Source organism: Melospiza melodia, chromosome 8 (assembly GCF_035770615.1).
Source record: "Melospiza melodia melodia isolate bMelMel2 chromosome 8, bMelMel2.pri, whole genome shotgun sequence".
NCBI lineage: Eukaryota > Metazoa > Chordata > Aves > Passeriformes > Passerellidae > Melospiza > Melospiza melodia.
Window position 1 is genome coordinate 25,883,226 of NC_086201.1, and position 25,920 is coordinate 25,909,145.

The 25,920-nt window shown below is 40.3% G+C and overlaps 1 protein-coding gene across 1 annotated transcript in view; it reads left to right on the top strand.

Annotated features, from left to right (window-relative positions):
* The window catches only part of CREB1 (cAMP responsive element binding protein 1), a 39,790-nt gene that overhangs the window by 4,677 nt on the left and 9,193 nt on the right, over positions 1 to 25,920 (top strand). The window contains exons 2-7 of the mRNA XM_063162355.1: positions 14,090 to 14,211; positions 17,554 to 17,700; positions 19,527 to 19,627; positions 22,406 to 22,548; positions 23,954 to 24,136; positions 25,556 to 25,706. Coding sequence (XP_063018425.1) covers positions 14,098 to 14,211; positions 17,554 to 17,700; positions 19,527 to 19,627; positions 22,406 to 22,548; positions 23,954 to 24,136; positions 25,556 to 25,706 — 839 coding nt within the window. The 5' untranslated portion in view covers positions 14,090 to 14,097. The remainder of the gene's footprint in view (positions 1 to 14,089; positions 14,212 to 17,553; positions 17,701 to 19,526; positions 19,628 to 22,405; positions 22,549 to 23,953; positions 24,137 to 25,555; positions 25,707 to 25,920) is intronic.

Below are 25,920 nucleotides of genomic sequence, written 5' to 3' on the forward strand. Positions count from 1 at the left end.
CAGCTCTTTGCTGCAATATTTTAATCATCTCTTCAGAAACTTCACAACCTCCTGTGACATTTTGGGCCCAGTATTACATGCACTTTTCTTATAGGTGCTACCCTAAATTTCTCATTCTCTATGCCATTCCAGTGTCAATTGGATTTTACTTCCCCTTGCACCTTTTCTTGGGCTTGAATGTTAAAATCTCTTCTCATCTGTAAAATCTCTCTCATCATCTTTTACACCCCATTAAATAATGGATGGGAAGCATTATTTTCTTGCCTTTTTTTCCCTGATGACACAGCATCTGGCTGTGTGTAGCTGGCCTGGTCGCAAAATCCACTGCTGCCTGTCCATTTCTGCAAGTAGCATACAGTATGAGCAGGCTTTGTAAATTTACACCTTTCTGAATTGTAGAGAGCTTTCCTTCTCTTGAAAAAAAAAAGCCCAGGGCGTTACTGTAGGTGTAGGACGCCTGCCCTCTTTGTGAAACTCGTCCAGTTTTTCCCTTTGCACGGATAGGAAAATTCTGGGAGATAAAAGACAGGGAAGGTGTGAGAAAGGGTACTGGGTACTAATGCCACAGTATAACCAACAAAAGTAATGTGTTGCTGTGGTGTTGTCTGAGCTGATACAACTTTATGTGGCTCTCAGGAGACCAAGTCTTGCTCTCTTCCTCCTGCTCCTGGCTGTGTGGTGTTGGACCATCCCTTTACATTGTCCGTAGCGTTGATTGTATACAAAACCTAATAACCCAGTTCAGATCACTAACCCAGGAGAGAACTGTGCTTTCTTAGTAGATAATTTTCTCCTGCATGAGTGAGCTGAATTGGTTTGTGATTGAGATCTGTTTGTGCTGGTAGCACAAACGCCAGTGCAGGTTTGCAGTGACGGTAGGGGAAGGAAGGAGGGAAGGGTACACAGCAGCTAAGAGCTGTGCCAGCAGACCCATCTTGGGGAATGACAGCATATCCATGACTTGGAGAAAAGAAGGAAGAGTTGCACTCTGTCCATAGTGATCAGAGCCGCATGAGTTTGTCTTTGCAGCTAGGAAAACTAAGAACACAGTAAGCCGAAAAATAAACAGCAACAACAAAAAGAACCAAAGGAGGAAAGTTTCCTTGTTTTAAAAGCTTGGTGATACCTGTGTGATTGAATTAACTGCTCCTTATCAGAGGCAGATTTCAGTCTTCTCAAGAGGTTAGATCAGTGTACCTCTTAGGTACTTCTCATTATGAGAAGCCCATTCAGCAGGGGAGAATTATGTGTAACACCTCTGTAGTGAAGCCTAAGTTGAGATGCAAAGCTCCAGAAGGGTCCAGGTCCAGCCCTTGGGTGCACATCCTGTCAGTGAGCCCAAGGCACTTGGCAGAGAGCTCTCTGTAGTGCCACTGCTGCTACAAACTGATAACTGCCTTGGCCTGTCTTCCAGATTGTAAAACAATTCATGGTGGCTGAAACTACTGGCCTGGAAGTTGTAGTGTAAAGTTAATGTGGATGTGTAACCAGTGCACATTACCCTGGACTGGGGAGAGGAAGAAGTGTGTTACCTGCTGCAAATAGCTGCTTTGTCAGCAGCATGGCTGTTTGAAAAAATGCATCTCTGCCCAATCCTCACAAAGCTAATGTTGATTATAAATAAAAAATACTCATCCTGTTTCCAGCCTCCCACTCCTAACCAGAGTCATCACAACAGTAATCAAGTTACAGAATAGAGGTATTTTTTTCAGCATCTTTCTTGGCTTCCCACAATCTTGTGACACCTATACCCATGACTTGATTTCCTTTGCTTTCATGGACAGGCCTGGCTGCAGCAGGGTAGAGTTGGCTCCACCTTCCCTGTTCCTGCTTCTGTTCCCAGTATGACTGCCTGTGAACTGGATCAGAGAACTGGTCCAGACTAGGAATTAGTTGTGTTTCCTTGTCTGTAGTGCAAATTGGTTGCCTTGTCCCATTTACTAGGCAGCTTCACAGACAAGTGTAAAGGTGTAAATAAGAAAGAATTTAGAGGAAACCAGAGCCCAAGCTGGCCGTACTGCCAGCAGAAGTGCTTGCAAAACTGGAGTTGCAGAAAGCAAAATGGAGATTTTCTTTTGTGTGCAACACATTGATGTGAAACATGGATTTTCTTTCTTTCTCTTGTCTTTTCTGGTTCATCATTGGCTCCCATTGCTTATCAGGGTCATTGCAGACCTTCAGCATTACCAGCAAATCACACCCCTGTTCTATGGGGACAGTCATGTTGCTCACAGGTAATGGAGGTCTTAAACTCCAGTAAAGTATTTCAAAAACATTATTCTTTCTTTGGAGATGGTGCTTTTGCAGAGTAGATCTGCCTGGCAGGCATGTGAGTGATCTTTCTCCTTTAAAAGGCTCTCCTGCACTGCCTAGGCAAATTTTAGAGATACATGAAAAATAAACTAGAATCCACTTGCTTGATAATGTTAGTCAGAATTATTTTACTACAGAGTTTGATCACTGTTGCATTTCAGTTGGATTTTAGGGAGAGGCTGGGTCATAGATTTAATTTTGGTGCATTAAGCAACATAGTCTGATGATCCTTCAAGCAACAATGTTTTCAATAAAACTAATAAAGCCAGAGCAATTTTAGGATTTAAAAGCATTTCCAAGTCTAAGCTGTGGTTTAAGATGTAGATATTTTGGTTTTAATGTTGCAGTTAATTTTGTGACTAGGATGCATTCAGAAATTTGACAAGGGCAAGGTTTGTAAGGAAGTGCTGTTTTTCTTGTACATACTGGGGCATACTCTAATCTAGCACTCCAACCTCAGAAAGAATGCAAGGGTTTTCACTTCCTGGAGGGCATTAAAGCAAAAAACATTCTATACTGCCTGTTAAAAATTAAACAAAGGTATTTAATAATAATAATAACGATAATAAAAAACAAATAATATTGCTTTGCAGGGTTTTTTGGGTTTTTTTTTCAGAGACTTGATATTTGGTAATTATCAGTGTTGTGTGAATAACTCAGTCTTACTTTCAGGTGACCGATTCTAAAGATACTTATTAATAAAACTGTTAAAGCATTGGTCTGAAACATCCATTTTGTTGTGTTTTCTTTCTGAACTCATAAGAGGTGTTCTTTTTTTTTTTAAACAAGACTTTCCAATATTTACCAAGTTAAAAAATTTCATGGTTTTATACTATAGGTTGAACTCTAGAAATATCACATACGTTCCAAGCATCAATCAGAATGAGTACTGTTTGTTTATATAGTTCATGTCTGTCAAGCTTGCAGCGTAAATATCTCAGGTGATACTTTTTATGAATTGATGCTTTAGCCACTGACATTCAGGAGTGGGTTAGAAACATTAGCCATGGAGCTGTCCCTTCTCACCAGCAGACAAAATATCAACGCACACAACAAATTCTACCTGAAATCCTCATGTCGAGTTTAAGTGTGCAGCTTATAAATACCTGAAACTCCATGCCTGCCCTAAGTTCCCCAACTGATTTGATAGTCCTCTGCAACAGAAGAATGATGTGAAAGGAAGTGTGATATGTGTCACTTTGGGATTCTGGTGTCTGACCCTTTTCTGTGTACAGTATTTTGCTGAAGTGACCTATGCTATTTGTACCTCAGGCTTATTGTTATTATCATTATTATATTATTGCAAATGGATGATAAAATTCAGGTTACTAATTTAACATTTGAGACCATAAAAAGATCTTTAAATACTGAGAGTTGCTCTCCTTCATTATAGGGTGGAAAAGGAAACATTTACTTTATTCATGGGAAAGTCCCCTGAATGTCTGGGACTTCCCAGAAGATTTGGTTTCAGAATCAAACAGAATCACATTTACATTCATATTACTTTAGCATGTCATATTTATTCAGTGTAATCTTTTAAGAGATTTTTAATCAGTGTAATCTCTTAAGAACCTTCGGACCAGTCTTATAGTACTCTATTCTGATAAATTACATGTGTCTATTAATATTTTCACACTGTAAAAGTAACAGAGATTCTGAAAACATGTATTTGGAATAGAAAGATTTCAGGTAATAATAAACATGTTTATTGGTTCTCTGGCTCTATCACATTATTCCATTAAATCATACCTGATATGTAATTTAAATTAATAGAATTAAGGAAACACTTATATAGATGTGATTCCTTTTTCTGTTACAGGTCTGAGATTACTACATGTTGTGTTTTTGTCCCTTGGGCTTGGAGCACTCAGGTTAACCATGGGTGTATGCCTTTGTAATGCTCTGGGTTTTATTTGTATCTTTCTATAAGTTGTTCCTGATCTGCTCTGAGCACCAGAAGAGAGCTGGGTCATCTGTATGGATTCAAAGTAGCTTTAGCTTTGCTCACATAAGCATTTGTCACAGACCCAGTGACGGAGCCTGTGGATTTCCCTAGCACATCTACGGAGTGCAGCCTGTGCAGGAGGCTGTCATATATTAAATATCCTTGTCCTAACAACATTTAGTTCTTCACTTCAGGAGGGTGACTCTGCTGAGCAGTCACTCCTCACTCCTGTAGTTGTTGGCTAAGAAGTTTCAGTAGCTCCCTCACCTCAGAGATAACCCTTTATTTGATAAAAATTTTTAGAGGCTCTCCCTACAGAGTTCCAGGCTGCCCCAGGCTTGGAATTGCAACAGTTCTTCCAGCCAGTGCCTCAGACCTGGAATGTGTAAAGGTTGCTTGGCAAGTGGACAAAGATCCTTACAACATGTCACAAGGTTGTCAAAATATGTCATGCAGCATTTAGGTGGTTCTTACTCTGCCAGAATGAATGGCGAGGCAGTAAAAGACCATAAAACATAGAAGTGCATATGGAGGAGAGCAAATGTAATATTCATCTGAATTACTCTGGCAGGTCAGGTGGAAATCTCAAGTTCTGACAGCTCTACTCAGTGGAAGAAAGGAACACATGCACCTTCTTTTAGATGCATCTTAGCCTTGCTAACTTGGCATCATTTTCTGCTCTGAATACTCCTTTAATTATTGTAGTGACAGTCCTCTTTTCTCCCTGTCAGTGGGAAAGGAGACGGTCTCTGACCCTTGCAGAATTGTCTCTCCTTTCTGTCACTGGGCTGCCTTGGGTCTTCTGCTGGAACACCTCCACGTGTCAGTGTTTGAGGGGAAAGGAAGTGGCTCAAAATGTTCTGCTGGTTGACCAGTACAGCAGGGTGAATGATTTATTTGGCATATCTAGATATCTGGCTGGTAGGAGAGAACTGTTTCTGAACTCTCACTCCAGGAAGAGCCTGCCTCCTCACGAGGGCTGGTGGAGCTGCTCCGGTGGGCGCTGAGCCCAGGCCAGCTGAGAGCAGGGTGTTCCACCCGGGCACAGGGCCTCCTTAGCAGAAAGGGGTTACTTTATTGCACCCATCTCTACTCCCCTTGCCTGGGGTCAGGCTGCATTGACAGCTCTTAGATGGCTGCTGTTTGCATCCCCCAAGCTTTCCCCCTGGCTGGGCAGAACTCCCTCACTTGTCATGGTACAGATGTAATCATGTTATCCTTTTAACATTGCCTGATGTGCTGTCACAGTTCAACTCTGCAGTGAGAAGAGCAAATAAGAGAAGTGGCTGTCTTCAGGTAGCTGCCCCCATCTGGGCTGAGGTCAGCTTCAATCCCATGGAATCATGGATCCCTCACTTCCCTACCCACAGCTGTTTCAGTCAAAGGTAAAGTGAGAATTTGATTAGGCCAGAAATTAAAGCTCATCACAAGTGGCTGTGCTGGTTATTGACTTGCTGGGCCTGTACCAATTGCAGAGCCTGTTCCTGGAGTTGTGGTGTATTCAGCAGGAGCCTTAGCTCTCCAACAGCATGATAAAAAATCATTTGGTGCCTATATTTTATATTGCAGTAAAGATACCTGCCTACAAAGGATACCATTCAGATACAATGTTGTGATGGATTTTATTAAGTAGCCAGCAGCTACATGTGGTGAGGTGAGCCACAGTACTTTCAGCAGTCCCAGGGAGAAAAGAGGCATGTATTTTGGCAATTTTATATGGTTTCACTTTTGAGAAAAGAAAGTTTCTACACTTGGTAACAATTGCAAGAAATCTGCCTAGATTGAAAATTAGGTGAGTTTTATGCCCTAAAAATAATGTCAGAGAACAGATGGTAAACTGTAGTAAAGTGCAGTCAGTAACTGAAATGCATAAATATGATATTGGCAATGAATGTGTTAAGAACGACAAAATGGGCAGAGTTCTTAGAAGTGTCTCTGAATAGATTGGATATGTTGGCCAGAACATTCTTGAAAATGTCTTGGTTCTCTAAAATTAAGTTTGCAGATCTCTTCTGGTGGGTTTTGGTTATTTTTACTGTGCTAATAAAGGTGTTTAGAAATAGTTACCACAGTTCTGTTCTGCATGTTGAGGACCACAGACTTAAAGCATGTGAATTAGTATTTTAATACCCTAAGTGTCTTCAATAGGAGCACAGAGCATTTATAAATAGAACATATTTATGGATTATGTTTTCAATAATAATGTTACCTAATGCCTTTGTAACCTTCCTGGAATTTGTTTTGACATTTTGTTTCGTCTGAGTGAACTCTGGCAGTATTTTGGGGGCATTTTGGAAAGGGGAGGGAATAAGACAGTGGAGAGTCATTTGTTTGCTTTTCACTGTTAATGCCTTGGGAAATGCTTGCTCTGGTGTCTCCCCTTGGCTGCTTTACTGGGCTCTGCTCGTGTATTCACATAAGGCCTAGCCCAGCTATTAGATAAGATTGGTAAAAAGAGGTGGCTGGTTTGTTTGTTTGTTATTTATTTATATTGAACAAAAAAGGCAGTATAGGTTAAACTTGAATTAAATCTTGTGTACCAAATACTTGCTGTATGCTTTTGTATTTATTAGTGTAATTTGTGGTATAAGGAACTAATTGCAGTTAATAGCTGTCAGAGCCTTTTTTCCTTTGAAAAAACTTGAAGGCAGAAATACTAGATACTAGTACAATGCCAGGAGTATGGAGTCAGATCAGGAGGATAGAGCAGTGGAGAGGGTTCAAGCAACTTTCACTCATACACCTTAACTGTGCCTACTGATTCACCATCTGCCTGGTAAATATCAGCTTGCTTGAGCTATGCCAACAGAGAACAAAATCTAGAGGAGATTGCTGGTGTGGGTGCTCACCACTGTAGCTCTGAGATTACATTTTTGGTCTTCTGCCCTTGTTTTAAAATCTGCCATGGCATTTTCTTTAGTAAAACAGAAGTTGAGTGTTCAACACAAATAATTTCCAGTGCTTTCATCGCTCATATATTTAAATCTGGTGTGAGAAATTTTCACTGACTGTAGTAGTGTAAGTTTTGTTGAAAAAGTCATGATCCAGAAAAGTTGGTTAATTTTAATTAAGGGTCCTGGTTGCATTTCTTCTGTGTCCTGTATGAATATATTACCTTGTTCCCATCTCTTGCAGTGGCTGTTACAGGCTGCATTCAGTCAGCAGAGAGTTTTTAGACACTGCTCTCAGTGTCACATTGATGGAGACAGAGGGTGGAACTACAGATATCACATTCTGTTGATGGAATGATTCTGCTTTGTGTGAGATATTTTTACAGTGAGATTAAATTTTTCTTGTATGTTCAAGATGAAATATTTTAACTTCAGTGACAAGAAGAATTTTTCCAGCTTTTTATTCTTCATTTTGCCTGGCAGATTGCTTTATTGCAGATTATTTGCAGAACACAATCTGAAGACTGTTCTTCATTTTTGGCATTTTTAGTGGCATTGGTTGTTGCACCCATTCTTTTATTTGCACTTCCACTTGGTTTTCCTGACCTCTGGGCTTCCCTCACCCAGAAGCTGATGTGATCGTTGAATGGCTTTGTGGAGAACCCATTCTGTGGAGTGCTAAAAGGTGGATTTCAGATGAAGCAGCAAACATGGTTGTGTTCACAGTGTGACACACAGACTGCTCACCCAAGGCAGAGGACACAAGGAGCAAATACCCAGGAGCAATGGCAGTGCCAGCTTGGGATGACAAAGAAGCTGTGGTATAAATTGCAATTCTTGTGCCAAGCCACTTTGTCATTAGTGACAAAGAGAGATAATTATGGGCCCATCTTGTCCTGTTAAGCATTTATTACTGGTTATTTGAAGTCCCATGTGTTAGCTGTAAATAAAATTATTTTTCTCTGAACACTTTCAGTCTGGCAGCCACTGAATGGAGTTCATAAAGTGGCTGTTGAGCTGTGGCTAAAAGAGCTGCTGCTCTGCAAGGTGACAGTGGAAATGTTTGCAGATTGCAGGTCAGGGTTCTCAGTGCTTTGTGCTGGAACCATGAAAACAGTTGTGTACCAGAGTGGTGTTTGATGGTCTTCTCAGTGCTTTCATGGTGGATCTGTGGCTTTATAAAGCCACATGCATTAAATACAGAGTGAGTCAAATTCCTGAGCTTTGGGTACCGGAGCTGTGCTTGCTTCTTGAACAACTGTACTGGCACACCTGCTGTGAATACAGGGCTTGAGAAACAGGCATTGCCTCAATTCCCTTCCCTCAGCTGCTCTGGTCCTTCACTGCCAGGAGCAGCTGGGCGAGTGGATATTGCCCTGGATCAGGAGCCTCATGTGGCGGTAGAGTGACCTGAAGGTGATGGGTGAGCAGATGAGAGGGTGTGGTACAAGTCAGGCTCAGAATGGGCATGAGTCTCTTGGGTCTCTGCTCTGCACTGTTTCTGGAGACTTGTTTTTCTTCCTAATCTGTGTGTATACTTGAATAAAATAAATGTAGAAGTCAGAGCAGGACTCTTCCCAGCGTGTCCCTTGGTGAAGCTGTGCTTGCTGGGCAGCAGGTGGGACAGTGCCTCCCAGTGTTTCCTGGAGGTGCAGTAATGTCAGCTGGGCACTAACTTCAGTGTAAGCTTGAGCTTCTGGCAGTGAATTGCCACCACAGTGCTAATAAAGAGAGAAAATAAAGGCTTGCAGGGAAAAATGCTCTGTTTTACTGTGCCAGCTGTCCACTGAAAAACATAGAAGGCTTTGGGGTATTAAGGACTTTTGCTTATGAAAGTGCATGGGAAGTTTTATCTGCACTAACAGCCCCAATGTGGTTTGATTCTTGGATTTGATAGTGTTTGGGAAAGGATCTCCACCTTTCTTTTCTCCAGTCTGCCTTGGGAGATGAAAAGCAGCCTGTCTGCAGAGCAGGAACGCTCCACGGCTTGTGTGAGCAAGGGGAAACCAAAGAGCAGAGCCTGATCTTTAGGACACATGCTAAAATTCATGGGGGTAAATCAGACAGGAGATACAAGAAGATGTAGGGAAGCAAAATAGGGCAGACAGACCAGACATCCCAAGAGAAGGATACTGAAGAGTGAAGAAGATGAGATGAGAGCTGTTGGAAGACAATTGTATTTTATCCTGACTCTAGGCAGGTAGGAGAGGAGGTAACTAACAGCTCATGCTCTGGATGCACAGCATTGATGATCACTTTAATTAACTGGGATTACAGGAGTTAGCATTACCTGTAGCACCCTGGTCAGCATCCTGTCTCCAAGATAGTGAAGATCAGTAGGTACCTCAAAAGACTACTACAACCTGCAAAAATTACTTGGGATGTAATCTTCCCCACTCGTAAAAGCATTTATTTGAATTTTTAAAGATTAGAAATCAATTTAAATCCTGACTCATTAGGTTTTTATCTTCCTTTTGGTTCAGCACTTTTTTTGGCATGAAAAAAAGTACTAATTCAACATATTCTTGATTATTCTTTTTACCCAAGTGCCTAACTCATGTTTAAGCCTTAATAAATTTCTTATCAGTAGCATCATTGCTCCATTTATGCAGTACATGAAGTATCCATTTTCATAATTTTAATATATTTTTTTATTTCTCATTTTTATACATTAAAATTTGGCATCTTTAAGCTTTGCTGGTTTTATAATCAGGCAATGCATGTTTCTAATTTACTTACTCTGTTAATAGTTTAAATATATATATTTTCTGGATGATTCTGAAACATTTTTCTCCTTTCTGGGATAAATAATAAAAATCCATCTAGTCTCTTCACAAAACAGGTTTTCATTGCCTTGTTTTCTCTGAATACCCAAATTTCACAGAACCCATTTTTGATACAGGCTCCCAGTCTCTGCATTGTAATCCAGGTGATGTGTAGGGTCCAGCTACACAAATATAGTAGTTCAAGATTACCCTGTTTTTTATTATTGGTGCAGTCTGACTGTATCTTTTCTCATAAATGCACATCAAGGGGAAATCTGAAGTGATCTCTATGCAGCAGTCCTTAGCTAAGTGCCCCTTCCAGCCTTGTGCAACTAAGGAGACAGGTTTATTTGGATTTTTCTGCAGTGTGTGTAGTTCAGTTGCATTCTGCAACTGTTTGTTTTAGTAGAATCTGTCTTCTTTGGTCATGGTGTAAATTCAGCTGGGACAGTTCTGCTCTGCTGAACTCCTTTCTCCCAGTCTTGGTTTAGCTAAAATAAATCCCCATCTTCAGCTGAATGTTTCACTGTTTGGCTCTTTGCTTCCAGAGTTTGAGATCATTAGTAAGTAAGTTATTAGGAAAAAGCATTAGTAAATATAATACTGCTGCCACTTTTGAACTGAAGAAGAAAGCTGTGCACTGCAAAAGTCATGAGTTAACCATCTCTAACCAGGTAGTCTCCTCAGCTTTCTGGTGTTCAGAATTCATACCCAAGATGTTTTAGGCAGGCAGTCTCTGTTTTTCCAACTGTGGTTGTTAATAGCTATTATTTTCAGTTAGTTTCATTTAGAATACTTGGTGCAATACTGCAGTTACTAATGTTTCCTCAAAGTATGTGCATGTGGGTGTCTTCTCCTGACAAGCTGGAAAGTAGCCTGGAAGCAAGGAAAAATGAGAAGTGTACTCCCTTGGCTCCCATATCTGTCCCTGCCTGGAGATTTGTCCCCACTAGGACACTTTTCAGATCCCTCTCTTCATTTGAGAAGTGCTGGTGTGCCTGCCAGGGAAATCAGTGCCAGGGAGCAGGGTGGGCCTCTGTGAACAGAGGAATAAAAGGAGGAGGTGGCACCCATAAGAACAGAAAGATGCTGGGATACATGTCAGCAAAGCTTGTCTAGACTAGGGGTTTGAAAGCTCAGAAAGATGTACAGATTGGCATTCATTTATATGTGTTGGGAGGTTAAGTTTTCAAACCAAGAGTATTTTCACTGTAAATTGCAAGAATAGGAATTGGCAACCTTAATTTCAGCTGTCCTGGCCTTACCCATACATGCAACTTAGTAAGTGTTTGTGTTCTGTGTGCATGGTCCTGGTCATCTGGGCAATCTGGATCATACCCAAACATGGAGCAATGCAGTGGCCAGTGTCTCTGGAATATGATGCCTTAATGCTCAAAAATCTGATTCCTCTTTTTTTCCCACAAATTAATGTAAAAGATAGTAGTAAAGCTGTTAGAATTCAAATACTGTGATGTATAAGTACAAGTTAAATTGAACCAGAGTCCTTAGAATCTGTAAACAACATGAGACTGAGCTTGTCAAAAAGCTGCAGGTTGTTGGAAACTCACTTCAACTGCATGTGTCAATATGTAAATCTTGCAGCTAGCTTTCTGCACTGCTTGGTTCTTACATTGCAAAATGAGGAAGTTCCTCTTAGGTGTTTGCAATTCGTGTTAAGAATTTGATTTCTGAAATGTTGGTGTTGCAGAAGAGGGAGTATCTCAAACAGTTAATCCTTTTGCTGATTACATATGCAAAAGATGATGCAAGTGGAAGACAAGCCTGTAAAGACAGAGGACCTTTGCTGAATGGTGTATGAGAGGATTGGAAATTCTTCCTAGGAAAACATTGCATTTATCAGCAGGAATTTGGCAACACATTTACCTCTGTGATCATTGCTAAATACCTGATACTTGCACATTTCATCCATTTCTAATCCAAATTCACTCCATGCTGGAGTCACAATTTCTGTCAGCAAACAAAAGCATTATTAGTTTTGCAATATACTTGGATTTGTAGCTGGCAAGTTGTGTTCAAAAGTTCTTTGGAGAGACTTGGCTGGGAGATGTTGCTGATGTGAAAGATCTGCTTCTGAAATGGTTCCAGTGAGGTAGTCCTTTGACTGGAGTCACCATGATACATGCATGGAATTGGGGGAAAGTTGTTGATTTGCTTACTTGGAGAAATATTTAAAATAATGGTAAAAATCAAAGGGAAACCTATGGTAATCTGTTTTGTAGTTTTCAAAATACAGAATACTCAAAAGAAAAATGGGCATATAGCATGGAGGACTAAGTGTTAAAATGTGACTTGTGTATTAAAGTTGGGATAGAAAACCATGTAAACTGTTGTAATTAAGTCTTTAAAAGCTGTTTGGATAAATGTGTTGCAGATACTAATAGTGCATGGGTTTTCTTGTGTGCTTTTTGAAATATGAAATGCAACATGGGAAAGACTCGGTTTGTCGTACAGAAATCTTGGCTAGAGAAAGAGGCATAACAAAATTCCACTGCTTAGAATAGTTTAATTTGCTTTTTAAAAAAATTCTATATTTTCTTTTATTGTTAATTTTCAAGGAAAATCAGGTTTAATTATTTTTCTCCTTTACTGATGTTAGAACAAAATATTGGATACTTTACATTTCAGTGTTGACACACACACAAGCTCATTTGAATGGTCACTTTCAATAGTAAATATACAGATTTTGATTTATATACACTGTCTTGGTTTCTTTCGATGTAGGATGCAGTTACTACTGTGAAAAGCTGGTTTATCTTTCTTGATGATCAATTGCTTACTGTAAGACATTGCATATTCAGGGTTGAAGTGTGACTCTGCTATTTTAGGCAGCATAAAAGGTATTCCCTTTCCTGTAACACTGAGGTATAGTTTGCTTCCCTGCCTTTGTGTTTAAAATGGAATGTCTGGAGTGTGGATGTGGTACCACCACCTGTCTTAATGCTTCTAAATCTTTTCCTCAGGGGGCCAGGGAAGGAGAGGGGCTGTTTTGCATCTTTCCACCTTTCTTCTGCTCTGAGCATCCTCTGCCTCCAGGCCCCTTCCCAAAGCAGAAATGCTCTAATGGTTGTTTTGGACCAGCTCTGAAGAGAGGTGTGCTGCCCTGGGGTAGCCAGAGGCCAGAATAGATTGGGCAGCACGAGGTGGTACACAGAATAAGTGTTGTGGCTATGGAGGTAATACCCATTCTTAATATTAATTCTTAATATTTGGTATTTGGAGTTCTGTATAATACAGTAGCATTGCTATATAATTTCCTTGTATTTTGAAGTTCTTTTTAATATCAAGTATTTTCATATCAGTACTTAGAGAAGAGCTGAAAAGTGATTTTCTCAGATCGGTGCAGAATTTAACAGGCATTGCACTCTGCCTACGTGCATGGGTTTGGAAGTTATGCAACCTCTTTTTATAGAGTTGTATGTTCTGGTGATCTAGGTTTGCTCAGTTAGTGTTTAGAAATATTAGTGTATTAGAAGCTGTATACCATAAAAAACTTAAGTTATGGCAAACTAATGTGTACCTCTAAATATAAAAACATTTGTGGTAAGGTTCAAGTAGAAACAGCTTCCATCATTTTGTATACTGGCTTTAAACTCACTGGGTGGAAGAGGCCAAGTTGCTGTGATGTAGAGCCACACCCAGCATGGGGATGGAAAGAACTTGCATGGAGATGTTGCATATTTAGTTGAGGCAGAGACAACTGAGAACTGAGTGCCCAGCACAGGAACAATTGCTGTTGGATATCTGCAGCTGGGGGGAGAGGGAGGGCTGTAGCAGGGCATGTTGTCACCTTGGCACTGAGGGAGTGCCCTTCCTGACATACTGACAGGTCTTTATTCCAAATTGCAGAGGTACTAGGTAATCAGAGTGCAATTGCTCAGGTTTTTTAGAATGAGCAAAATGCATTTTTTCCTGTTCTCATTGTTGGAGGAGACTGGACTTGTTTTTCAGAAACATTACACGCAGAAAAATCAACCTGAGGCAAACACCTGGCATGAAAAGAATTTGCCTGAATACTAATAATTTGGCAACATTTAATAAGCAAATTAAAACAGTATGTAGTAATGGGAATGCAGCTGCAGTGATTACTGCCAGATTCGCCAAGAGTAATGGACTTGCATACCAACCCAGACTTACAACAAATATTGTGATTGTAGGTAACTAAATGACCATGGAATCTGGAGCAGAGAACCAGCAGAGTGGAGATGCAGCCGGTACAGAGGCAGAAACCCAACAGATGACAGTACAGGCACAACCACAGATTGCAACGTTAGCCCAGGTATAAAAATCATATGGTGTAATAGTTTTACTTATGGTTAATGTTTTTAAGAGGGATAATGTCTGCTCACGGGGCTGAGAGAAGATTTTGTTGATAACATTCTGAAACACATGTGATGTATAGTTCTTATCATACTTGTCTTCACATTTTTAAAGCAGTACAGTAGAGTAGTAGGCTGTGTTAGTTCTGGAGAACTGTGTGTGTGTAAATTGTGTAATGTTAACACAGTAATGAATAAAAATATTTCTAGCATTCTTTACCACAACCATACCACTGAAAGGTATTCATTTCAATACGTGTAATCTGCTGTCTTGCTGTTGTGTTTTCTGTTAAAAACTTGTCTGTAGTAGTCAGTTTAATTCTGAAGAAAGCAAACCTAATATGTAGATAAATAATGCTGCAAATAAAATATTTTATCAGATGGGATTAATATTATGAGCATTACAATCAAGTGGAACAATCTGGCACTTGACAGCTCGTGTTACCCTGTTGTCTCCAGAGTTTCACAGAATTTTTGGCAAGTTAGAGAGACAGAAGTAGATAATTTGTTTTCCCCAAATTATTTTGGAGAGACAAGAAACACAATCCCAGCTCTATCTCTGATTTTGGGATTGGGTTTAATTTTTGTAATACACTGATGGTTGGCAGAAGCAATCCCATTGTATGAATGGCTACAGAATATGTTTAGCTCTCTTCTATAACCATTTAATTTGAAAACTAATTGTAGTCTGCAAAGACCAAACAGGTGATTTTGATCTCATAGTTTATGGAATTGAGTGTCTTTTAAGTGGCACAGTTAAATCACTTAGTTTCTATAAATGATTAGTGTCTTTTTAAAGTCATTGCACCTTTTGGTACTCCAGAGACTACCAAACAAGGACAAACATGTCCTGCCTTCTGTAGTTGGTACATTTCCATTCAGTGATAGTGTAGGGATTGGAGCTGTTTAAATGCACGGGATGATTTTGTTGGGTGAAGCTCTAGTGTGAATTTACAAGCCACCAGCTGCCCTGCACCAGCTTGCCTCTTTGGGCAGTTTTCTCACTGTCTAACTTAGGCACAGGATGTAGGTGGTGTGAATAACACTTCAATGTGAACTGAGTGGAAGTAGTTTATTTCTCCTGCAAAACCAGCTAACTGCTGCTCACTTGATGTGCTTTGAGGTTTAGTCCAGAGAATCAAGAGTGTTTTACATTTATGTGTTAACATACTAACCTCCAGGGAGCTGAACTTAAAAGTATGTAGTGGGTAGCATGCACTTTACTTGGACATAATTACCCCAGTGCTTGAATGAGACTTTTTTTTCCAAGTAAGAAAACACTATACAAGTATGGTTAAAATCCACATGAACCACCATGTTGTCATTCACTATATTATCTGCACCTTGGCTTTTCCCCAGCCTGTGCAGAGTTTGTGGAGGTGATAAAACAGTCTAAACATAATTCCTTGTGTTGTTCACATCAGTGTGATGTTACTATGATATTTTTAATAAGTGAAGTGGCAGTAATTGGCATTAGGGAGTGCCCTCAGAGGCCTAGCCAAATCTAAATAACTAATTATACCAATTTAATTCTTCCATTATCTCTTGTAAGGTCACCCCTCTTGCAAGCTTAGTTTAATTGCTGATTTTTTAGTGAGTTCAGGGTAGCTTTCAGAGGCAAAAGGAAACTCGTCCCAGTTCCACAAGGTATGAGTCAGAGACATGTGCGGAAGTTACACTCTGCTGTGGGCTTAATCCAACCACAGTGGCCTCCAGTTGATCAGCTTTGCTGTCATTGCCAAGGACTGTTTAGTCAGACATGCATTATTGAGAAAGGTCACTTGGCAAAGGAATATAATTTGTCAGAGGAAAGGGCTCTTATGTTAATCTCAGCCCAGTTTCTCTCAGATGCAAGTTAAGTAGCACCATGTAATGCTGCATCTGCTTTCCTGAAAAAGGAAGGTAAAAGCAAATGCAAATTGTTGGATTAGGGAGAGACAGCTGTGGAGGAGAGAGGTCTGCATGTAATTCCCTTTAATTTTGTTGTTAAACAAGATTTCATTGTAAGTGATGGATGTTTATGAAAATTCAGAGATGAGCTATTGCAGCTTTTTGAGAATCACATGTTCACAGGGACAACAGAGGATTTCCTTCTGCATCCTGTGCATAGCAGCGCTTTGAGATGAGGTGGGACAGCAGTGCAGCCCTTTCTTGCACTGCAGCTATGTGGATTGAGTATTTTTTAAATGCTCTTGAACCCTGGAGCATTGTTAGGTTTTCCAGACTTGGGTGACCAGAAGAGAGCTGGCTGAGGTCTGCCAGAGCAGCTCAGGCTTGCCTGCAGTCCTTCCCTGAGGCCAGGGGGTGTGGGAGGGACACTCACTGGGGCAGGGTGTGCTGCACCCTGCAGCCCCTCAGGAGCCCCCAGCCCCTAAGCCCGGCATCCTGTCAGCAGACAGCTGGAAGTTCTGGGTGTGCTGGGCGTGTGCCCAGCCATGGAGCAGCCTTGGTGCATGGCATTCAGCTACCCAGAGTAGTTCCTGTGGCCTGCCAGGGTGAGACTGTGGCATGAGCAGCTGTGTGTGGTTACTGCTGTCCCCAGAGCCCGAGCCACAGTGTGCCATGCTGAGCTTATCAGCGTATCCCTGCTGGCATGGCTGCCGTGCCTGCAGGTCTGCCTGGGGAAACAGTTGGGTTTAAAACATGGGCAGTTGTTCCTCATAGAAATAACTCTTGAAAGCAGAGTTTGTGTTGACCTGTTACACAGTAATCACAGTGACTGCCTGCAAAATACTTACTTCCGCTGCAAACTCATGGGGTTTTTCTGTCTGAACACATGGTCAGTTTTCATCATTTACATGCACTTTGCCAGCTACTCATATGGCTTTATCTGTAGAAAGTGAAAGGTATGATTGCCTAAAAATGTTAAGTTCTTACATCTGGCAAATTCTTTGCATTCTCCTGAGTGAGAACAAAAATAGCTCCGCTCTCATATGTTTCTGCCTCTGACTCAGCAGTGTCTGTAGGAGTACACCCGAGTCTGGGCAGTATCCAAGTGAAGTAAGTGAAAGGTAATGATGTATTTGTATCAGGTTACCTCAAAATAGAGGTAGTTGTGTTTTTCTTCTTCTTGTCAGTGATTTTACAAATTATGTTTGAGCCTGCAGAAATTCTGCATTAGATTATTTTGTGAAGTAGGTCAGGTGTTGGGCTCAGGCAGTTCAGGGGGTTTTATATTACGCTGAAACATTTGGGTCATCTGACTGGGGTCTAGAAAAGGCATAGTTCTTTCACAAAAACAAACACTGAACTAAGGAGATTTTGCAATAACCTAATTTATGCTCACTGTCTCTTCTTTGCAGGTATCTATGCCAGCAGCTCATGCAACATCTTCTGCCCCCACGGTGACCTTAGTTCAGCTGCCCAATGGGCAGACGGTTCAAGTGCATGGAGTGATTCAGGCTGCCCAGCCATCAGTTATTCAGTCTCCACAGGTCCAGACAGTTCAGGTACTGACTGAAGAAATTCCTAAAATGTAAATTGGGCCTTTGAAATAGGCCTGTTGTTGCCCTGTATTTGTGTCCTGGGTTGTGTTTTTGCAAATTTGTACAGTATTTGCTACTCTGACTTTTTTCTCTTCTGGCTTAACCACTTTTCATTTTCAAACATTGCTGAGTTTCATTTCCCTCTAGAATTTGTTTGGTGAGTTTAGCAGCTTTATGGTTTTCCTACAGTATTACTCTGCTTTTTCTCTATACTGTATTTCCATATATTTTTATTGAGTAAGAGTTCATACTATTCTCAAGTGAACAAAAAGATGATTTTTTTTTTAATACTGTAATTTTCATAATTAACAAGACCAGTATCCTAGAATGAGAGCCTTTGCTCAGTAAGAAATATTTGCATTGGTTTACAGTAAAGGTCTCTGTATGTTACTGGTTCTTTTAAATAAAACTAATGGTCCTTACATAGAAGTAGTTTTAAAATGTGCAGGTTGAGTGTTGTGTGCTTTGTGAAGCCTTAGCATTTTCTCTTCTCTGAAGCAAGACAGGTAATGCAATATGGTGAGGTAGCCTGAAGATAGGAGACAAGTAGTCTGAAATCTGTGCAGCTTCTAACTTGCTTTTTATCCACTTGAAGTTCGGTGTTACTGAATGCAGAAATTCTTTGGTGTACAGCAGCTACACCACAGGACAAGGACTGCACATTATTCATTTGCTGTTAGAACAATTAGCTCAAAAATGTTTCATTTCAAAAAGGTAATGTGACTTTTTGATAGAGATATTCAACTGGGCATTATTTTTAAAAATAAGGCATGTGTAAATTAAAACTAGACCATTGTGATAATAATCATTATTTTTTCCTTCTCAGCTTCAGTGCTGAGTTTGTGGCTGGCTCTACCATCCTCAGCCATTGCAGTCAAAAGTTCAGAGTTTTAATCTATCAGAGGTGAGCAGTTTTGAGATGAGTGCACAAGTTGCTACCCTGGAGGTAGAAGATAAGGGACTGACAATGAAGCCATTCTTGGAATTCACCTGGTTCAATGCAGATCCATCATGTTTTGATATTCAGAGCCCAGTAGTTCACAGTCAGCCTTGGACTTGTTCAGGCCCTCTATCTGACAGTTATGAGATGTGGGTGCCAGAAAGATTTTTGAGCCTTTAAGAATCTTCTCTACGGTGCATAAATTATCAGGATATGAGCTCTGTTTCTCACATAAACATAATTAGCTTTTATATATTTTGTCATGCACATTTTGAATTTAAAATAATATTAAAATAATTTCAATAATTTTATTTTATCTTTCCTGCATAAGCATTCTGCTTTTTTAGCACTGATACTCAGAATTACAGCACTGCATTATTTTTTAATATCTTCATGTATGACATTTTCCTGGCAATTTCCCCCATAAAAGACAATGGCTCTTTAACAAATCTACCTCGTTATTTATAAATTGATGTTTTTTCACTGTTATATTGTTTGTTTCCAAATGTTTCTGCTACCTTAATTTCGTTTACTTATTCTCTCCCTAAATTTTACTAAAAAATCTTTATTTCCTTGCAATGGATGAGAACAAAACATCACAGAAGGCAAAAACTGTATGATATTAATGTTTAGGGTTTCTTACTGGAGTATTGAAATTGTAAAGATCATTCTGATGGGTAGATCACTGACTGTGGTCATTCTTTGTGGATCTATTACTAGGCAGTAACTTTCTGTTCATTATCTAGATAGAGCACTTGCATTGTAGTGTTTTTCACAGGATATCAACATTTCCTTAAAATGAAGGCATTGGAAGTGTCTTGTTAAATTTGACTGCTGTTCTTATTTACAGATCTCCACTATAGCAGAAAGTGAAGATTCACAGGAATCAGTAGACAGTGTCACAGACTCACAGAAACGAAGAGAAATCCTGTCCAGACGACCCTCCTACAGGTATGGAGCTTAAAGCAGAAGCATTTCTTGATGGATGGGTGTGTTGACATGGAGATACAAACAGTGGGATTGTATTTTTATTATTTTTAGATTTACCATTTAACTGAAATCTCTCTTCTATCGTGTCTTGCAATTTTAGTATGGAAAATATCTGTGGAATAGGATGCAAAGAGATAAGCAGGAGAAGGAAGAAAATTCAGCAGTTACACTCAATTGAAGTGTAACTGAGAAGTGAGCTGAGAATATGCTAATTTCCACATTTCAGAAAATTGAGATATCATTGTGATTGATGCCTTAGAAATAGCTTTAATGAATACTTAATATACAAAATACACTGAATCTTTGCAAAAAGGGACTTCTGTGTAATCTGTAGTCTACAAAAAATCAATTCTACTGGTTTTCATTATTGCTGAAATGCTAGCAGCAATCAAACTTAATTCCTTTCTCCCATGAGACTTAAGGAAGCTGTGATGTTCCATAGCTCAGAGAAAATTTCTGCTTGAGCAAAATAGTTTGTGTTTAAAGTTAAGTCAGTATATGAGTAGAATATAGTGAAAGGTATCTAGTGTCTCTTTCTCATGGCAAAACCAGCTGAGGTTCTCCTTCACGTGGTGTGTCATGTTACTTTATTCATTAAGCTTTTGTACAGCTTTTTGTGTCTGTACTAAATCCCACTTTCTTTCTTAAAATACGCTAAATAGCATTAAGGAACAGCTCTAGAGTTCAGTAGGTTTTAAATGACCTGTGAGTTGCTGGTGCTTTAGAAAATTCAGATGCTCCTTTTTTCTTTATGAGCATAGCCTTGGAAATAGAAGTTGGGCTGTGGGCCTGAGCATATCTCAACCATGATACTTTTTTAGCACTTGGGAGATTGTCTGCCTTGTCCAGCAGCCTTCAAGGCTGTTCTGCCAAAGATAGTGAAAATCATTGCTGAAGATTTCTAGCCATAATAGATCTGGAAAAATATTTTTATTTGTGAGTAGCAGTGTTAACTCCAAGGCTGCCACAGATTCCCTTCAGTCTGCTTCTGCAGCAAGACACTTGATTTTACTATATATGGAAGAGTGGCTGTGTATGGTGAGAAAACAGAGCTAAGTAAACAAGCAGCAGAACTGAGAAGAGGGTGCTTGTGCATGCTGACTTCTCATTGAGATGGACTCTCTTGCATGCACTGGTGCCACAGCACAGCCTCTGTCTTCAAACCAGATCCTGGTGACACAGCAACATTTGTTAGCTGCAAAACTTGTATATGCAGCTCAGACTCCAGGCTGGTGGTGGTTAGGTCAGAAAGGCTGAGCCAGACCACTGCTGTCTTTAGAGACTTCCCATCTGGCATTACTCAACCTGCTGTAACTGGCCCAAAACAAGATAGGGGCAGAAATGTCCACAGCATTGAAAGCCATACCTCTTCCACAAAAACTCCTCTGTGATTCTGCCACTCAAGTACATCATGTATTCCATCAGTTCATAGCTCCTGTATTTGTAAAGCTGCCACCTTATCCTTTACCTTAAATCCATTTTTATGATGACAAAGGTAGGTTTTAACCACGATTTAATAATGACATGAGGTTAAAAGTGACTTTTTTTAATCTCCTTGGATTTTGTTGTTCATCATCCCGGCTCTCTCCATATTTTTTCATCTGTTTCATTCACTAGTTTCTGATCTAACACCTAGACTGCAAACTCTTTGGATGGGAATTTTTTATTTGTGCAAGTGGTTATTCATACAGTGTTGCCCAGTGCTGGGGTTTCTTGCATGCACACAAAGTCAAAACAGCAACAGCAAAGCTCTGTTTGTCAGGTGCTGAGCAGAATGAGTGCTCTTCCCCCCAGATAGCTTCATACAGCTGTTCTGGCCCACACAGCATTAGGAGGCTTGTCTGAGTTATGTTGTCTTGGAACTTGGGGTCTACAGCTGTGTTTGCTTTGCCACCGAGTTCCTTTGCCAGTCCACTGGAAAACATAGGAGGAGAGTTACAAAAAATATTGCCTTTTACCTAAGGGCATTTACTGCATTTTGCTATGACATAATAGAATATGCCAGCAGTGAAAGGAGCCTGACAGTCCTCTGAGGAAGGACATGTTTGATCTCAGTGATGCAAATTGCAGTGACTGCTGTGGTCAGTCTACAGTCATGTTCAGTGGGACCTGTAGCAGTGATGTTTTAAAAGTTTTGACTTTGTATAATTAGTTCATGGAAATAATGAAACAATCTGTTCTTTCCTTTACCCATGAACTTTCTCAGGCAGAGCACCTGTGAACATAACTGTGAGACTGTTCTCAAACACTGGATATTGTCTCCCAGCCAGGTGTTAAATTATGAACTGCTGGCTGTCTGCAAGTATTCCTGCTAACTCCCTTGGTACTCAGCTCTCTGGCTGAGGTGTTTGTAGTCTTTGAAATGGAGCAGTTCACCCAGTGTAAGTGAGGAGACAGGTTCTGACTTATTTTTCCAAATATTTATATATCTGAAAGCAGGAAACAAATAAAAATGGATGAGAGAAACATGCTCTGAAGAGAAAGGAAGGGTTGTAATAGCTGTATCATGGGTTTTGACAATCACAGCTGTTCTGTGCTGGCTCCCTTGCTCATCAGTGCTTGGCATTTTGAACAATCCTCTCCAATAAGAGTTTGGAGATAGTCTGTGGTTTTCATTCTCCACTCATATTTTCCTTGCTGGCTTGCTGCACTTCAGTTTTCCCCAGCCTTGTGTATCAGATAGACTATTTTTCTCTCCCAATTTTTATTAAAATCTCTACAACACACTGTCTTTGCCAGAAAAATTTTGAATGACTTGTCCTCAGACGCCCCAGGAGTGCCAAGGATCGAAGAAGAAAAGTCAGAAGAGGAAACAGCAGCACCTGCCATCGCCACTGTCACGGTGCCAACTCCCATTTACCAAACCAGCAGTGGGCAGTACAGTATGTAGTCTGAATTTCTCAGTGGTGCTAGTAAGTGGGGATGAGAAGATGAAGAGCTATTATTTCTGTAACTGTTGTTTGGACTAGGACAAAGCAGGAGGTGAAAAAAAGATCACTTTATTTTGACTGTTAACCAGGCCTTTTGAACACATTTCTATTGTAAGTGTTTGAAAGGCTCCATTAACATTCTGGGACTGCTTGCCCCTTGGTGCAGCTCATGCATCCTGAGGGAAAACAGGAACTAACTATAACGCTATTATAAACTTCTTCACTTCAGGAACTAGATGGGGGAATTCAGAAGTTTCTTTTTTTTTTTCTTGGCAGATCATTAACACTTGTTCACAAAGCTGTAACCTCATCCTTAGAAAAAAACATTATGGTCTGCAGTTACATTTTTAGAAAAAAACAATATATGTCATAAGTATATATTTCTGTGTTTTCTGTGTTAGATTTTATAGATACAGTGTTTTGACTTGAAGAATGATTGAGGATATGGCCTTAGAGATAAGACACATGCTGTCTCACACTAACCGTAGAGCAGGAGACATACAACACAGACAAAAGGGAAAAAGAACTACTTGTTTATATCTGTCTCTTAAAATCTCCTTAAAATTTTGTATCTCTGTTTACTCCTTAACCCCTTTGCTTTGTACCCTGCTTAATTTTATTGAAATGGATGTGGTTAATTCTGATTCCTGTTATAACTGTACAGTAACTGTGTGTGCAGACACTTGAGGTTTTGGTGTGTCTGTATATAGGAACACAGTGGAACTCTGTGACTCAAAAGGGGTGATGTCCCAGTATACCTGCATGACAGGTCTTGGGGAAAGAAACGAAAAAAAACAGCAAAGTTAAGACTGCCTGCACCAAACTGTACCTTTATGAATGATAAAAAGGCTAGTAAGGGTCTGAGGAAGTTGTGGAGAAGGGGGGACACAATCAGAAGGGAAAAAAATGCCAAATTAAAAAAGAAAGTGAAGGACAAGATGGATAGCACGAGCAGCAGAGGAGACTGAAGGGCATAAAGCGCAGAAGATGAGAGGAATTTCAGATGACAAGAAAAACTAAGGACTGAGAAAAATACCTAAACCAACCAAGAAGAAAATCTTTACAAATTAAAAAGTATTCCCTGGGGGTGGGTTGTAGCTCTTCCATGTAATTCTGTTTTGTTAGAGAAACTAATCTGTATTTTAGCTGTGGGTTTTGGCCCTCACAAACATTTGAAAACTTACCTTTCAAAGGATGATTTCTTTCACGTACATTGAAGCCATGTGTCTAATTTGGGGGTGTGTAAGGGTTCAAAGGATTTAGCTTAGATCAGTATTCTTCCATACCTAGGTTTAATACTGTAAGTTAATGAGTGAATTAGTGTCTTAAATGCTGGGTTGATTTTTTTGGTCTGCAGTTGCCATCACCCAAGGAGGAGCAATCCAGTTGTCTAACAATGGCACAGATGGAGTACAAGGTCTCCAGACATTGACAATGACCAATGCAGCTGCAACCCAGCCTGGCACCACCATTTTACAATATGCACAGACCACAGACGGACAGCAGATACTTGTACCCAGCAACCAAGTTGTTGTACAAGGTGAGAAACCTCACAGCCACTCATTCTGTGTAACATTTGCTCTGTGCAGGTATAAGTTGCCAGCCTGACTCCTTCAAATGTGTCTGGAAACAGAATTAACAGCTTTGGCACAGATAAGTCCATAAAATTACTGAAATTCTGGACAAAGCTGTTTGTCATATATTTTTGAGCCTTTCCCTTTAGATTGGTAAAACTGTGGATATTTGAGGTTTAATATATTTATTTTTGCTTTTCCATGCCTGCATTTTGTCCATGCAATTTTTTTATATGTTCTGCAAAAACTAATACCACTTTAGAGTTCTGAGTTCTCCCATATGTGTAACAATAGGAAATCTCAAGCAAACATTAAAGACAGGAGGGAAGGATGTTTGATTGTTTCTAAAGGGACACTTTAATTTATTAGTAATTTTCCCCTTTTTTCATAATTTCTTCTTACTGTGACTTTTGTAAGTAGTCACTGAGTGAGTGACTCAATCAGTGAGTCTTGGAATCGCAGAACAATTTAGGAGAGTGCCTTAAGTGATCATTTGGTCTAGCCCTCAACTTGGCAGAGCTACTTTCACTTAGAGTAAGTTATGGGGACCTGTTGTATCAAAATACATACTTTGGTTTATTAAAAATTGAGGATTATTACAAAATTTTCATTGAAAATAGCAGAAGTGAACCCCTGCTTCTGTGACTGTGAAGTAGTTGATTTGAAAGCTATCCAGTGAAGAGTTTACCAGGCATCAGTAAAAATGCATAGCAGAGAAGGGTACTGTTGTTGAATTGATCTTTGAGTTTTTGTGTTCTTAAGGACATATGATTTTTTTAGGTGGTATTGTGGGTTTTTGTGAGCTCAGGCAAAATTAACATATTCCTAAGATTAAAATTATTAAAGTAAAAAAAAGCCAAGGCCTTGCTCATTCTAGAGAAGCAACAGAGTGCACTGTTCATCTCTTGTGGGACTAAATGCTGCATTTTTACACCTTTTTTATGTTAGATACTTACACCTGCCTTCCTCCTTTTCCAGGCAGATGTTTGGAGCATAGCTAGAAATAATGACCCCCATCCTCCTCTAGAAAAATGCTAGAATTGCCCAAAAACCAGAGCAGTACAAAAAATGTAATAAGGGAGAAAGAAGCACAGCTAAACTGCAACACTAATCAAGTTACCAAGCACAAGTGAAGACTTCTCCAGCAGGAATGCCCAAAACCTTGCATATATGAATAAAGGGAGCCTGAGGTGGCAGTGGTGACCCAGATGATGGCTGTCCCTGCTGAGCTGTGGCCTAGGCTGCATGCTTAGCGAGATGGCTGGGTCGCAGAGGGATGGCTGTGTCAGGGAGAGGACAGGCTAGAGAGGTGAGTAGGCGCTCTCCACAGCACGTGTGACAGCGCTGTCACCACACTGATGTCCCATTCCTGTGTGTCCCTGCAGCTGCCTCAGGAGACGTGCAGACCTACCAGATCCGCACGGCCCCGACCAGCACCATTGCTCCAGGAGTGGTCATGGCGTCCTCACCCGCGCTGCCCACCCAGCCGGCAGAGGAGGCCGCGCGCAAGAGGGAAGTGCGTCTGATGAAGAACAGGCACGTACCTTCACAGCTCTGCACTGGCCTACAGTGTCGAGTGCTGGTCTTTCTTAGCCATGCTATGAGATGCTTTATGAAGAATTTGCCTTTTTTAAAAAATGCAAAGCAGAAATGCACATCTACTAATGCTGTGTGTTGCGACTGTGAAACCTTGAGTGAAGTGTCAGACTCGTTCTGTGAGGTGTGTGAATTTGGTTGTTGCGGTAAGGAG